General features: G+C 46.7%; 1 protein-coding gene across 12 annotated transcripts in view; it reads left to right on the top strand.

The window, feature by feature from the left end:
- Positions 1-7,377: 7,377 nt before the first annotated feature.
- Positions 7,378-14,843, top strand: part of Ppfia1 (PTPRF interacting protein alpha 1) — a 78,675-nt gene continuing 71,209 nt past the window's right edge. For 3 of the 12 annotated variants that reach the window (XM_060383278.1, XM_060383270.1, XM_060383265.1), the window contains exons 1-2: positions 7,380-7,569; positions 8,473-8,823. In XM_060383278.1, the coding sequence (XP_060239261.1) occupies positions 8,560-8,823 (264 nt within the window). In that variant the 5' untranslated portion in view covers positions 7,380-7,569; positions 8,473-8,559. Of the gene's footprint in view, positions 7,570-8,472; positions 8,824-14,843 lie in introns of all 12 variants that reach the window. The other 9 variants (XM_060383276.1, XM_060383272.1, XM_021634067.2 and 6 more) reach the window with 7 other exon arrangements.

The following is a 14,843-nucleotide window of genomic DNA, read 5'->3' as shown; positions in this document are numbered from 1 at the left end:
AGTGCCGAGGAAGAGGCACAGTACACTTAGCAGACATATGCAGATCTATAAAGCAGGAGAACATCACACAGGCAAGGGCCAGGCAGCACATTTCTGCAGCCGCCATGCATGTGCTGTGGCACCTGTGTTCTACCCCCTCCCAATGTAAACATTTAAAATCTTTTAAAATCTTGAAGCTACTTCCACAAAGATCTAGTTTTTGAAAATTATATTACCTGTTGACTTATTTATTGAGGAGGTGAAGGAGGACATGTGCATGCCACAGCAGGTGTGGAGGTCAGAGGGCAACTAGTGGGAGTCAGTTTTTTCTTTTTATCATATGGGTCCTGCGTATCAAACTCAGGTCGTCAGCTTTGCCACAAACACCTGCACCCACTAAGCCATCTTGCCACCTCTTTTTTAAAAATAAAACAAATGAATCCCTAGTATTTCAAAATATTAGTTGCCCAATCTGATAATCTTGATCTTTGTTTCATGACAAATATTCTGACTATTCCTGATGATGTATGCCTTTAATCCCAGGACTCAGGAGACCAAGGCAGATGAGTCTCTGTGAGTGCAAAGCTAACCCTGGTCTATATAACAAGTGAGACCCTGTCTTTAGCCAGGCATGGTAGCACATGCCTGTAATCCCAGCACTCAGGAAGGCAGAGGCAGGGGGACCTCTGTGAGTTCAAGGCCAGCCTGGTCTTCAGAGTGAGTTTCCAGGACAGCCAGGACTGTTAGACTGTTACACAGAGAAACCCGGTCTTGGAAAAAAAAAAAAAGAATTCTAGTGATAGAAATATTCCTTAGTAAAGTGTTCAAAATACCTTCAAAGTTGACAAAAGGGAGTGCTGGCTGGTTTATTTTTGTTTTTGAGGTGCTGGGCATGGAACCCAGGCCTCTGTTGTGCTAAGTGAAACACTCTAGCACCGAGAGGACTCAGCCCAAAGCTACTTTCTTATTGCGGTCAGATATAAACAATGTCTAGTGTCAGAGCCATTTTAGCGACAGAGTTCAGTTGCAGAAGCACATTCAAGGTGTTGGCAACCACCCCTGCCATCTGGACCTCACTGTCTCCCTTAAGCTCCAAACTCAATGCCTAGCTGAGAATGACTTCCAATTTCTGATTCTCCTGTCTCCCCCTGCAGAGTGTTAGAATTTCAGGTGTTCATTACCATGGCCCTGGCGTCCATTCCTTTTCTTACTTTTTAAAGATTTATTTATTTCTAATTTACATACATGAGTGCTTGTCTGTGTGTATGTATGAGCACTACATGTATGCAGTACTTGCAGGGGCCAAAAGAGGAACTCCCATGGAACTGGAGTAACATGTTTGTGAGCTGCCATGTGGGTCTGGGGAATTGAACCTGATCCTCTGAAAAGGCAGCTAGTGCTCTTAAGTGCTGATCTGTCTCTCTAGTTCCTTTTTTAATGGTGAGGCTATTTTATCTGCATCACTGATGATGATGATGATGATGATGATGATGATGATGATGACGACGACGACAATGACAGCAGCCTACCGTGGCTGTTCAGACATGGAAACTTCCTGCCAGTGTTCAGCACCCTGCAAGTTTGCTTATCTTTTAGAACCCCACATATTGAACTATTGCACCCCATATGCTGTGTGTACAGAATCTTTATCTTAGTTGAAAGAATGACTTGCCCGTGGCTGAGGCAGGGTTGAGAATGGGCACAACCATGCAATTCACAACACCAGCAAGAGTGGCTGGTCCCTCCCACACGTTTCCACCTTCTCCCAGAGTGCTAGCTTTGCCTGCATGCTAGGGGACAGCAACTCTTGCTCTTGAGCATGACTCCAGGCTATGATGGGGGCTGGAGGTGGGCTTCCCCCAGACCAGCAACCTCTCTGTGTATATTTTAAAAGAACTTATTATTTTTATCTCTTGGGTGTATGTGTGCAGGGTGAAGTGCCACAGTATGCCTGTGAAGTCAGAGCAGGAATCAGTTCTCTCCTTCCACCCCACTCAGGCACTCAAACTCAGGTATTCAGTTTGGTGGCAAGCCTCTTTACCCACTGAGCCTTTTTGCCAGCCCTTCGTAAACATCATTAGCTTTAATTCTCTAAAAAAAAAAAAAAAAAATTGCAGTACTTTTTTTTCAGTTTCTTGTCTGCATTTTCTTGCTATTTGGACCATATAAAAGGGGGGATGGGATTTCCTGAGAGATGGTGGAAAGGAATTTTTTGGACAGATAACTGGCAAAACTGCTTTTGAGTTTTGACTTGGGTCCTTTCTCCTTTTAGAAATGTGAGGCTGATAACAAGAAGTACTCATGGAGAATGAATGACTTTTTTTTATCCTTTGATCCAGGACAGAAGTGGGAGATCAACAGCCAGCTTCCAGGTTTGGGGAGTTGGGAGACTGTGGGCCTAGCATGCTGGCCTTAACCTTCAGTCCTCTGAAAATAAAATAAAAGGAAGATAGGGGAGGTCAGTAAGAAGGGGGTATGACATGGCATTGTTAGCTGGCTGCCATGACACTGTGGGTGTTCATTTAGTACCTCAAAGACAAGTACAATTAGGGCAAAGTAAGAGTATTTTACTTTTGTGCTCTCAATATGGCTGCCACAATGCCAGGCACAGTGGCACATACCTATAAACCTGGCATTCAGTGAGGCAGAGGCAGGAGGATCTCTGTGAGTTCGAGGTCAGCCGGGTCTACAAAGCAAGTCCAGAACAGCTAAGACTACACAGAGAAACCCTGTCTTGAAAAGCTGAAAAGAAAAAGAAAGCAAAGAAATCAAGAAGGAAAGAGAGAAAGAAAGAAAGAAAGAAAGAAAGAAAGAAAGAAAGAAAGAAAGAAAGAAAAAATGGCTGCCACAGAACAGCCTTCAAGAGTGTGTCTCAAAGTAGGAAAGGGTAGAACCCATGGGGATTTCTGTGTACTACTCTCTCTTATCAGGAAAGACAATCCCAGAATGCTCTGTGTAGTTTACCTCACATCTCATCGAAGAGAAGCAGATACTCAGGGTGACTCCTAGGCTAAGAGGCAAAGGGGGGCAAGATGCTAGTTGACTGAACTCAATCCTCACTTCCTTGGGGATGGAGGATTGGCCAGGAGCCCATCTGAGAACCCCCTGGCTTTCCCAAATCAGCCCTCCCAGCAACCTGAGATGCTCACTTCTGCTCTACAGACAAGGAGCCTGAGGTTCAGAGGGGCCAAGCAACTTGCCCAAGAGTGCACAGCTTTGGCAAAAAGAAGGAGAGGCGAGATAGAACCAGGCCAAATGGCTCCAGCCTTTGCACGCATAACTACTTGGTGGGAGGAAGCACTTCTGGTGGCCAGCGGCAAAGGACAATTCCACCGAATGTCACAGGGAGCACCACAGTGTGTGATTCTGGCGTCAGTATCCCCATATAATGGGTGGGGAGACTGGCATTGTGTGCAGGTGGAGCCTTGCCCCTGGGTCAAGGTGAAGTTATGAACTCTTAGGGCTGACACACCTACGAGGCTGGGCTACCTCTCTGGTCCCTGTGACGGGGGCATTTTTATTAGATGGCTTTGTGTGCTGAACGCAGTGTTGGCTGCTGTCACCAGGTGATGCCTGCCTTCCTTTCTTCCTTCCTTCCTTCCTTCCTTCCTTCCTTCCTTCCTTCCTTCCTTCCTTCCTTCTTCTTTCTTTAAATTAAAATTTTATTTACCTGGGTATGGTGGCACACATCTTTATTCCCACCACTTTGGAGGTAGAGGCAGGCAGATCTTTGAGTTCGAGGCCAGCCTGGTCTACTGAGCAAGTTCCCAGACAGCCAGGGCTACAGAGAAACCCTGTCTTGAACACCCCCAAATTATTTAATATGAAGGGGTGTTTTACCTGCATTTATGTCTGTGTACCACATATGTGCCTGGTGTTATTGTATATCGGAAGAGGGCATGAAATCCCCCAGAACTGGAGGTATAGATGGTTGTGAGGGTCTATGTGAGCGCCGGGAATCCAACCCAGATCCTCTAGAGGAACAGCTGGTACTCTTAATCTCTGAGCAGTCTCTCCAGCCCTGATGGCTTGCTTGTCTAACATAAAGATACATGTAAGGAGCCCTTGCTGCAGGCTGAACACCCTCCAAACACGTGTCTTCCGTCATCTGGCCCTATGCTGGGATCTGAGGATTATGTCAACTCATGGAGCCTTGAGGGGGCAATGAGGATCCTATCACTGACCTATTCCTCATGCTGGGAGGATTGGAGAACTCTCACTATGCAACAGCAAGAATGCTGGTCACAGCTGGGTGTGGTGGTGCACACTTTTGATCCCAGCATTTGGGAAGCAGAGGCAGCCTAGTCTACATAGTGAGATCCAGGTTAGCCTGGGGCTATATATTGAGACTCCGTCTCAAAAAAAAAAATAATAGTATTGACTGTGGTCCTAGAGAATTTAGGCTCAAGTCCTGAATTCTACACTTTATCTGCTGGGGACAGGGGATTCAACTGGTAATGTTTCGGAGTGTCGTGTTATAGAACATAGGATGGAGTTGTGAGGACTGGTGGGATTATGTGGGGGTAGGGTTCTTGGACAATGCTCTCCTTATGTACAATTTTATGTATGTATACACAGGTGTAGGCGTCACCCTCAGGAAAACATTCTACCTTGTTCTCTGGCTGGCCAGCAAGCCTCAGGGATGCTTGTGTCTCCACTTCCTCAGGCTGGGATTACACAGATGCACTGCCACACCCAGTTTTTTTTTTTTTTTTTTTTTTTTTTTGGTGTGTGTGTGTGTGTGTGTGTGTGTGTGTGTGTGCGTGCTGAGGATGAAGCTCATGTCTTCACCCTTGCTCAGCAAGCCCTTTCTGAGTTGCCTCACTAGCCCCAAATCTGGTTTCATTACCACTCTATCCAGAGGCATCTGTGTTCTCGCATCAACCCAAACAGCCCATATTCCCAACAAGGAAGAGCAGGCTTGCCCTTGAGCAAGGTTTCAATGAGCTGTCTACAGAAGGAACTGCCTCCGGACTCAGGCCTCTCAGGCTGTCACCTTTTTCTTTTAGCCGCTCCTTGGCCCTGCCTCCTCAGCTGCAGAACAAGAGGACACAGGGTGAGCTTGGTGGAGTATTTATCACCGCTGTGTGAGATCTCTTCTCAAAAAAGGGGTGGTGGAGGGATGGGACTGCAGAGATGGCACCCCGGTTCCACTACCCACAGTTGCACAGCAGCTCGCAACTGTATGTAACTCCAGTTCCAAGGGCTGAGGCAAACTCTTACGGCCTATGCATACATCAAACATGCACACAGTGTACACACACACATACGTACATACAGGCAAATGTATGAAGTAAAGATAGATAAAGAGGGGGCTGAGGTCATGGCAGATGTGATAACACACAGCAGTTATCCCAGTATTTGGGAGGCAGATACAGCATGTGGACAGTTGCATACTTAGCCTGTCTCAAAGAGCTCGCAACTCCAGAATTAAAAAAAATGTGGGCCAGTGATATGGTAAAGGCACTTTTCACCTGCAGATGTACACAGATACACAGACACACACACAGCATAGACCAATGTGATTAAAAATTGAAAAGTAAAAAAGTAAAAATATTTTTAAACAAACAAACAAACAAACAAACAAACAAAAAACAACAACCACATTCCTGTGATCCAGAAGGGCAACGGCCCGGTAGCCCCTGTTTTTCACAGCCATCTCTGCTGGTTTGTGGTCTGCAGTGAACAGGTGCCAATCAGCGCCCAGACAGCCTGGGAAGACCTCTGAGCATTAGGGACCTGCTGGATGGCATCTCTTCTGTTCAGCCCCACCGTGTCCCAATTCTCTCTGGGGTCACACCTCACCACTCACACATCATGCAAAACAGGTACCGCTTGATGCAGCAGCTGACTGTTTCAACAGGTCTCGGAACTTGCTGGAGAAGCATTATTTTCTCTAGCTTTCTGCCCTGCCAGCTGCCAGCCTCACACATGCTACATGAATGTGGGAGGGGACGGAACACAGTGTGCCCTTTTGAGCTGCTTTTAGTACTGTTTCTGTTTCTTAAGAGACAGCTGCATGAGCAGGAGTCTCTGAGAAATGGGCATCTTCTCAAATCCAAACCTGAGACATCAAGGCAACTGAAGACTTGTGTGCAGTGGCTGATGGTACTGGGAGAGCCCCTCAGGGAACTTATCGCTTTTAATTACAATCTGATTGGTTTTTTGAGACAGGGTCTGTCTACGTAGACCAGGCTAAGTGCAAACTGGCAGAGATCTGTCTGCCTCTGCTTTCTGAGCTGTAGGATATAAGGTGTGCGTCTGAGTTGTATATGTAACTTGATTTTTCAATTAATTATTAATCTCTTGAAATAGGGATATGGCCGTGTGTCCTCTGACTGGCCTGGGTCTCTGTGTAGTCCATATTAGTTGACTCCTGCTTTGGCTTTCAGAAAATTTTATTGGCTTTTCTGTTATGGTTGATGATCATCTTTTGGCTTCTGGAGTATTTTATCGCTTTTATTAAAAAAAAAAAAAGTTTTTTGAAACAAGGTCTCACTATGTACCCCTGGCTGGCCTGGAACTCACATAGATCTGTCTGCCTCGTGAGCGCTGGGAATTAGGCGTGTACAGCACCAAGACCGACTGGCTTTTTATTTTTATGTGTACTCTGGGAGTGGAACTCAAGGTTCTCATACTTGCAAGGGTGGCTGAGTCCTTAAGATGTCTGTTTTCTTTTTACATTTACTTACGCATGTTTCGCATGTTTCCCTCTTTCTTTCTTTTTTTTTTTTTTTTTTTTTGTGAAGGCTACTTACTTCCTAGAGTGTGTACCTGCATGGGTGTCAAGATAAATGAAGGTGAGGGTCAGAGGACAACATTTGGGACTACGTGGATTCCGAGGATCTAAAGTAGATCATTTGGGTCCCGGGAATCAAACTCCAGTCATCGGGGGTGGGGTGGGGGGTCGGTAGTCGCCTTTGTTTGTATTTTAGAGGCAGGGCCTCCAACTCGTGGCAATCCTCCTGCCTCGGACTTCTGAAGGCTAGACCTACAAGCCAGAGGGAGGCAGGCACCCTCCCTGGCCTGTCGGTACCTTCCGGTTCTGCAAGTGGCCCGGCACAACTCCGCAGAGGTCTTGGGTTTAGGGGCGAGAGGTCGGGTGACATCGGCGTTCGGGTGACGTCAGCACAAGCTCTGGTGTGACAGCACGGAAGCAGGACTGCGATCTCCCAGTACCTGGCAGAGAGCTCTACCTGTGGTTCCCGGCAAGGTTGGTCTGGCGGAGGGGCGGAGATGAGGGCGGGGCTAAAGCGAGGAATAGCCAATTGGCGCTGAGGAAAGGCCGCCCGCCCACTACCGCGGAGCTGGCGCATGCGTTCCGCCCTGCGGCCGGCCTCTCCCTCAGGGGGCGGTGCTGACGCTCGCGCCGACGCGCCGGACGTCGGGCACGTTGACGCCGGCGACGCGCCGGGCCCGGTCCTCTGCGCTCGCCAGTGTCCCGCGGCGGCGGGCCGGCCTTCGTGACGAGCGGGGCGGCGGGCCCGGGGCACGGGCGAGGACGCAGCCTCGGGGCTGCGTGGGTCGGCCCGCAGCCGGCCGCCGCCCGAAGGCCGCCGCGTAGCCCCGGAGCCGCGCCCGCCGGCCAAGGTGAGGGCGGGCGGAGCGGGCCGCTCAGGGTGGCGGGCCGGGGTTGGCGGGGCCGTGTCGGTGGGGTCAGCGGACGGGGCTCAGCGGGGTCAGCAAGGTAGAGGCCAGCCAAGCCGGGCTGGTATCACTTAGGTCCGAGTCAGCCTAGATTGGCCAGGGTCAGTGAGGTTGGGGTCAGCTGAGCCAGGCAGGGTCAGCCGGGCTCTTGTCGGTAGGATCATCCCGGCCTGGTCAGGTGCACCTGCAAGGCTTCCCCTTCACCACCACTCCCTCCCTCCGTGCCCTGGGAGCATGCAATCTCTAGTTCCATCTCACCTTTTCCTTCTCCTTCTCCTTTCTTACCTAGCCCTGGTGTCCCGACTTCCTAGATTCCCATTGTGGGTATATTTTCTCTTTGTGTTCTTTTCCTCACTCTTTGACTGTAAACTTATGTAAGTTGGCTTGGCTGACCAACTGTTCCACAGCAGTAGGCCTTTGCAAAAACACTTCTGTCGAGGCCTTAAAGAGCCAATCCAGTTTCTTTTTCCGTGGATCACCAAATATCCAGCCTCACAAGTCAGGGAGCCCGTAGTCCTTCCCAGGAGCTGACTGCACGCATTCCTGGAAGATGCTTGGGCCCATAGTGCCGGTGCTTGGCAGTTTCCAGTCTCTTGTGGTTGAGGGACTATGTTTTGAATCTCTCTGGGGAAGAACAAAATTAACAGAAGCCCATTGTCTTCAGCTGCTGAGTGTGGATTTTAAACCCCACTGGTTTTCCCTGGGTGGGAGAGGTGAGCATCCCCAGGTCACCATGCTCCTGGGACAGTGGTCTCCCTCGATCTGTGCAGGCTACTTACTTCCTAGAGTGTGTGCAGCCAGAGTGAAGCAGCTCTGAAAGTGTGAGTCTGTCATCGTTTTTCTCAGCCACAGGTGGTGCTCAGAAAGCTGCAGGTTTGTGGAAACCTGTGTTCTGCACCTGCTGACTGCGGTCTACATCTTTCATGTTTCAAGATGATGTGCGAGGTGATGCCGACCATTAGTGAAGCGGAAGGCCCTCCAGGAGGAGGTGGGAGCCATGGGTCAGGCTCCCCCTCACAGCCAGATGCTGATTCGCATTTTGAGCAGCTCATGGTCTCCATGCTGGAAGAACGAGACCGCCTTCTGGACACACTGAGAGAGACGCAAGAAACATTGGCGTTAACCCAGGGGAAATTGCATGAGGTTGGCCACGAAAGAGATTCCTTGCAGAGGCAGCTCAACACTGCGCTTCCACAGGTATGCCCATCAAACTGAAATCAAGGTGTCTGCCATTAAGTGTCTGTGGGATGGTCTTGTTAATGTATTAGCTTGCTGGCTATTTTGTGTAACCACTTGGGAAGTGATGTTTCTGTTGTTCTCTGAGTTCAACTTAGGAATAAGTGGATATTCTCCAAAGCCATGTGTCCACACTGCTTTACTGTCTTGCCTTTTTGGGAAACTGCCTAGATTTGGGAAAATACTTCAAAGTTTTTGGCAGGGGCTTGTGAAGCAATTGAGCTGTGTGGAGTCTCCTGTTCTGTGGCTTAGACCTGTTCTTGCCTGCTGTGGACCTATGAGGAGTGGATCTCAGGGATTGTGTCTTCCTGGGCAATCTTGTGGATAATGAGAACTGATGTTCTTGGAAAAGTCTATACTGGCTTTCTTCAGAACATTCATGAGCTGTGACTAAACTTGGTTTCAGGGGAAAAAAGATTGAAAATTGAATCTTGAGTCTCCTCTTTCTGGGCAGATGAGACTTTCAGAGCTTGAAACACCTTGTGTGTCTTTAGTATCACATTTGGACTGGTGTGCTAGAGCCTTCTCTTCCGGAGTTAAGTGTGGAATCAGTGGTAGAGGAAGGAGAAATCGGTATAGCCAGGAAAACTCAATGTGAAAGGTACACCGAGCAGGAGCTGCTTATCTTCGTGCTGACGAGCCCACTCTGCTCATTCATGATGGGTGTCTTCATAGTGCTCAAGGAAGCTTCACTTAGGCTCTCATGGTGGGTCTGCAGAGATCAGTTAGCAAATGAATAATCACTGCCTTGATGGATCTCTTGGCTGTAGTCAGTTCTGTAAGACTGGACTAAATGTTTGACTGTCCTTTGGTGTTAGTGTTGTGTGCTGAGGGCTTTTGTTTGGGGGTTACAGAATCATCTTTTCTTCCTGGAGACTTAGGAATTAGCAGGTTAATGAGGTCAGATGTTTGCCACATGCTCAAGAGGCTTTCAGGATGTACGGAGTCCCATTTGCTCCGTTTTGCAGTTGTGTCTGTTGCAGCTCAAGTCTGTATGTAGCAGTGTTTGGGCAGCATTCAGGTTTTTGGAAAGAGCAGGCACAGGGGACACAGCTGACTGGTGGTGTAGGCAGTGGGTTTCAGGCAGTAAGACTCATCTCACCTGCTAGTAAACTTGTTGCCAGGTGACACTGGCTGCTGCTCTGCAGTGCCTCATTGAATGTAGGACATGCTGGTGCTCACAGTTATGTCATACCTGACCTGAGTCTAATGTCATGGAGTAAACTTGTTCTAAACCATTCCCTTCCTGGAATTAGGATCCTATGGTGGCTAAAAATGTGACCAAATGGGCATGTGTATGTGTGTGCCTCAGCTCCTGGAGTCTGTTTGGATCAACTGATGGACAGGACCATGCCTCCTATGAAAACCCCCTCCTGCTTCCTGTGTTTAGTGACTGTCTCCCATTCCAATGTGGCCCAGCTCTTCACCCTTGGTTCCTTTATTTATGCACTCTTCCCTGGACTCTGTGAGACCCACCTTTACTCTCCCTACAATGTGCTGTGTAGGTGTGGCCTTACTTGTTCTTTGTGCGATCAGGACCCCTAAGGCTGCCACTGGTCTTATACTTCCCAGGATGCTTTTGCATTTGGGGACGTGCAAAACTGGATCTGTGTTTCAGTTGGAATAGTCTAAGGAGTGGAATTGTAGTGACAACAGCTTCAGGAATTACTGCCGAAAGTGGCTGTGATGACAGTTGGCACAACCGCACGGCCCACCAGCAGTGTGAGAAGCTGTTGTTATAGGCTCCAAAGCTCCATGTGGAGAGGTGGCTTCCTGACTGCAGCCACCTGCTGAGCAGCAGCTTCTTAGCAGGCACATGGTCATTGGGCGATTTGGGAAGTCTTTTTTTATTTGTTGATTTATTTTTCTGCTTTTAATTTGAAGTTCTTTATGCATTCAGAGTATATAGATGTATACAAGATTTTCTTTTTTTTTTTTTTTTTTTTCTGTTTGTTTGGTCTTGAGACAGGGTCTCACTACATAGCCATGGTTGTCCTGGAACTCAGTATGTAACCCAGACTGACCCCAAACTCGCAGAGATTGCCTGCCTCTGCCTCCTAAAGTGCTGGTATTAAGGGTGTATACAACCACGCCTGACTAGAAGATTTTTTTAAAATTCATTTTTTTATGTATGTGTACAGGTTTGTGTGTGTTCCTATATGTACACATGTTTATATGCAGGTGCTCATATACATGTGTGCACATCTGTGTGGAAGCCAGAGTTTGATGCTGGGTGTCTTTCTTGACTGCTCTCCACCTTGCTAGGCTTTTGGTGTTTATTTTTATCTTATATGTGTGTGTGCCTGAGTGGATGTATGTGTACCATGTGGGTGCAAGAGCCTGTGGAGATAAGAAACATTGGATTCTCTGGAGTTGGAGTTAAAGACAGTTGTGAACTGCCATGTGGGTGTTGGAAACGGAACCTGGTTCTCAACAAGAGCTGCAAAGTGCTGTTAGCCATCTGCTTAGCCATCTTTCTAATTCCTCTCCACCTTATTGTTTCTAGGTTGAATTCTCTTATTCAACCTAGAGCTTGCTGGTTGGCCATACTGGCTGGCCAGTGAGCTTCTGGGATCTTCTTGGTTGGCTTTTCCAGCACTGGCATTATAGGCATGGTTGCTACACCTGACTATTACTTGGGTTTTGGGCCCCAAACTCAAGACCTTGTGCTTGTATTCTTTACCCACTGAGCCTCCCCAGCCTGGAAGGGGAGATGTTTTTATACTGTTGTATTTGCCTTTTCGCACTGTAGTGTCTCACATATGTGTAGACACAGATGTTTACATATGTTCATATATAAAGGTCTTGTCATGTAGCCCAGGCTAGCTTACACTTTTGATAATCCTGCCTCAGTCTCTCAAGTGCTGGAATTTCAGTTGCATACCACATCCAGCTCAATAGTATCTTTTTATGAGGAAAAGTTACATTTTAATTTAATTCAATTGGTTGATCTTACCCCCCTCCAAGAATATTTAGTTTTGGTTGTGAGTCTAGCCTTTAATAGATGAGCCATCTCTCCAGCCCAAGAATGTTTAGTATGGGGGCTAGAGAGATGGTTTAGTGGTTAAGAGCACTAGCTGATATTCTAGAGGACTTGGGTTCAACTCCCAACACCCACATGGCAGCTCATAACTTTCTGTAACTTAGAGGAGACCTGATGCCTTCCTCTGGTCTCTAAGGAGAGAGGCAAGTGGATCTCAGAGATTGAAGCCAGCTTAGTCTCTGTAGTTAGTTTCCGGCTACCCAGTGCTACATAGTGAGCTGTCCAAAACAACAACAACAACAACAAAAAAAAAAAACCCACACAAAGTAATATTTACTGTATCCTGATTAGCAAATCTGCTAGTTTTGGGCTAATGTGTATTTCTGGTAGAGTGATGGAATGGATGGGTCACTCTTCTGCTCCAGTGGTGTCTTTGCCATCTTTGTACAAGTATCACAGTGTCCGAATGACTGCAGGAGTTGTCTTGGGATCTGGTATTTTAAGTTCTTCACCTTTGTTCTATAAGATTTTCTTCACCTGGCTCATGAAATCTTCTTGGGCCAGAGAGAGGCTTGGTGGGTTAAAGCCTCACAAGCCTGGCTTTGGAACCCATGGTGAAGGAGAGAAGCGATTCCTGAAAGTTATCTGACCTGTGCATGTGTGCTGTGAGACATACATACACCGTCAGCCAGCCAGGGAGCCAGCCAGCTTGACAGACCACACAAGATGCACTGTGGTTTTAGCTGTGAACATGTCTAATCTACAGACGTCTGTGGGACTGGTGTCTTTTCAGCATTGTTCTTCTAATCTACAGACATAAAACAGCTGTGTAATTATTTGTTGCTAGTGTGTTGAAATAGAACTGGCTTATTTAAAAATATCGTCTTGAACGTTTTTTAAAAAAAAATTTATGTGTATGGTTATTTTGCCAGCATGTATGTCTGCACCACCTGCATGCAGGGCTTATGGAGGCCAGAAAAGGTGTTTGACTCTCTGGAGTTGGAGTTATATATGGTTGTGAGCCACTATGTGAGTGCTGGAAATTAAACCTAGGTACCCTGGAAGAGTAGCCAAGCTGTTCTTAACTGCTGAACTATCTTTCTAACTCCTAAATAGAACTGGCTGCTGCTGCTGCTGCTTCTTTCTTCTTCTTCTTCCTTCTTCTTCTTCTTCTTCTTCTTCTTCTTCTTCTTCTTCTTCTTCTTCTTCTTTTTCTTCTTCTTCTTCTTCCTCCTCCTCCTCCTCTTCTTCCTCTTCTTCTTTTTTTTTTCTTTGACTAGATTTCTGTTGATCAGGTTAGTCTCAAACTTGTGATGTTCTTGTTCCAGACTCTTAAGAGCTGGGATTATACGTGTGCACCCCACACCCTATATAAGAACTGAGTTTTAGGATTTGGGAGTTGTGCTTGCTCTGGATATTTATTTTATCTATGTATCTATCTATGTATCTATGTATCTATCTATCTATCTATGTATCTATCTGTTTATATTTCGCCTTGATTTTCTTGTGGAGTTGCATTGGCTGAGCTCTTCAGCACAGAGTTTAACTGCCCTGGTAGTAGTGGGCCTCCTTGTCTTATTCCTGGAAGAACTTGTGTACTGTTTAACTTGCAAGTGCAGTAGTCACTGAAGGGCTTTGGTCAACATTTTCAACATTTTCTATTAAATGTGATAATTCTTTAGTAGTTTCTTTCTTTTCCTTCTTTCTTTCCTTCCTCCTTCTTTCTTTCTCTCTTTCTTTCTGTCTGTCTGTCTGTCTGCCTTTTTTGCTTTTCAAGACAGGGTTTCTTTGTGTATAGCTTTGGCTATTTTGGAACTCATTCTGTAGATCAGGCTGGTCTTAAACTCACAGAGATCTGCCCCTGCCTTCCTGAGTGCTGGGAATAAAGGCGTGAGCCACCACCGCCTGGCTTCTTCATAGTTTAACAGTCTTGTTTTTGTTTACTTGTTTGTTGAGACAGGTTCTTGCTATATAGCCCAGATGGGCTCAAACTTATGATCTTCTTAATGATTTTGAAAACACTCATGTGATATTCCTACATGGTGGCTCATGCTTTTAACCTCAGTACTAAGGAGGCCAAGTCAGGAAGACTACTACTAAGTGTGAGGTTCTCCTGGCCTATATAGTGACTTTCAGGTTAGCCTTGGGCCTGATCTCAAAAAAACAAAAACAAAACCACCACCACAACAAAAAGTGTTTATTGAATTTCTTAATTTGTTCTGCATCTTTTGACGTAGGCATGTGAGTTTATTGTTTGGTAGTTAACTGTTAAAATTTGAAATCCTAGGAACAATTCCAAACTAGATTTTGTTATTATTGTACTTTTAGGGTTGTAGTCATAAAGGAAGTTGACCTGTGTTGTCACCTTGTGCCCTGTGAGGTTTTGGTATGGAGGCTGGATTGCTCTCATGAACAAGATGGCCAGTGTTCCTTGGTCAACACCTGTGCTTCGTGGATTTTCTGTGTTGGTGGTGTTTTCTGCTTTACTTGTTAGACGAGCTCATTGGCAATACTGCACTGTGAAGGGTTTTTCCTGCTGAGAAGGAAAAAATTGCAAGACAGTTTTGTGGCAGAAATTAGATTTTTCTGATATGTGTCTTTAGGCTTGGCCTTTGCTCCCTGAGGACTTGGGGACCACATTTGGCAGCTTTGACGATAAAGGGGAGTCAAGGCTTTGATGTGCATCCAGGCTGCCCTTGTCTCAGCTTTCTAGGAGCAGGGATTATAAGCATGCACCATCACCTCTCCTGACCTTACTCTCTCCGCCCCCTTTACGCCAGCATCTTTCTCTGTATCTTTGACTGTTCTGGAACTCCCTATGTAGATCAGGCTGGCCTTGAACTTGGAGTTCCTCCTAGTTTAAAGGCATGCATCATCATTCCTGGTCCCTCTTCCTCATCTTTTTCTTTTCTCCTCTCCTATCCCCAGTAAATTTTGGTTATTGCGTAGGCTTGCTTGAATCTAAGAGTCCTTCTGCCTCCCAAGTGCTAGAATCACA

Source organism: Meriones unguiculatus, chromosome 1 (genome assembly GCF_030254825.1).
Source record: "Meriones unguiculatus strain TT.TT164.6M chromosome 1, Bangor_MerUng_6.1, whole genome shotgun sequence".
Lineage (NCBI taxonomy): Eukaryota > Metazoa > Chordata > Mammalia > Rodentia > Muridae > Meriones > Meriones unguiculatus.
Note: the sequence above shows the minus strand (reverse complement) of the source record. Positions and strands in the feature narration are given on the sequence as shown.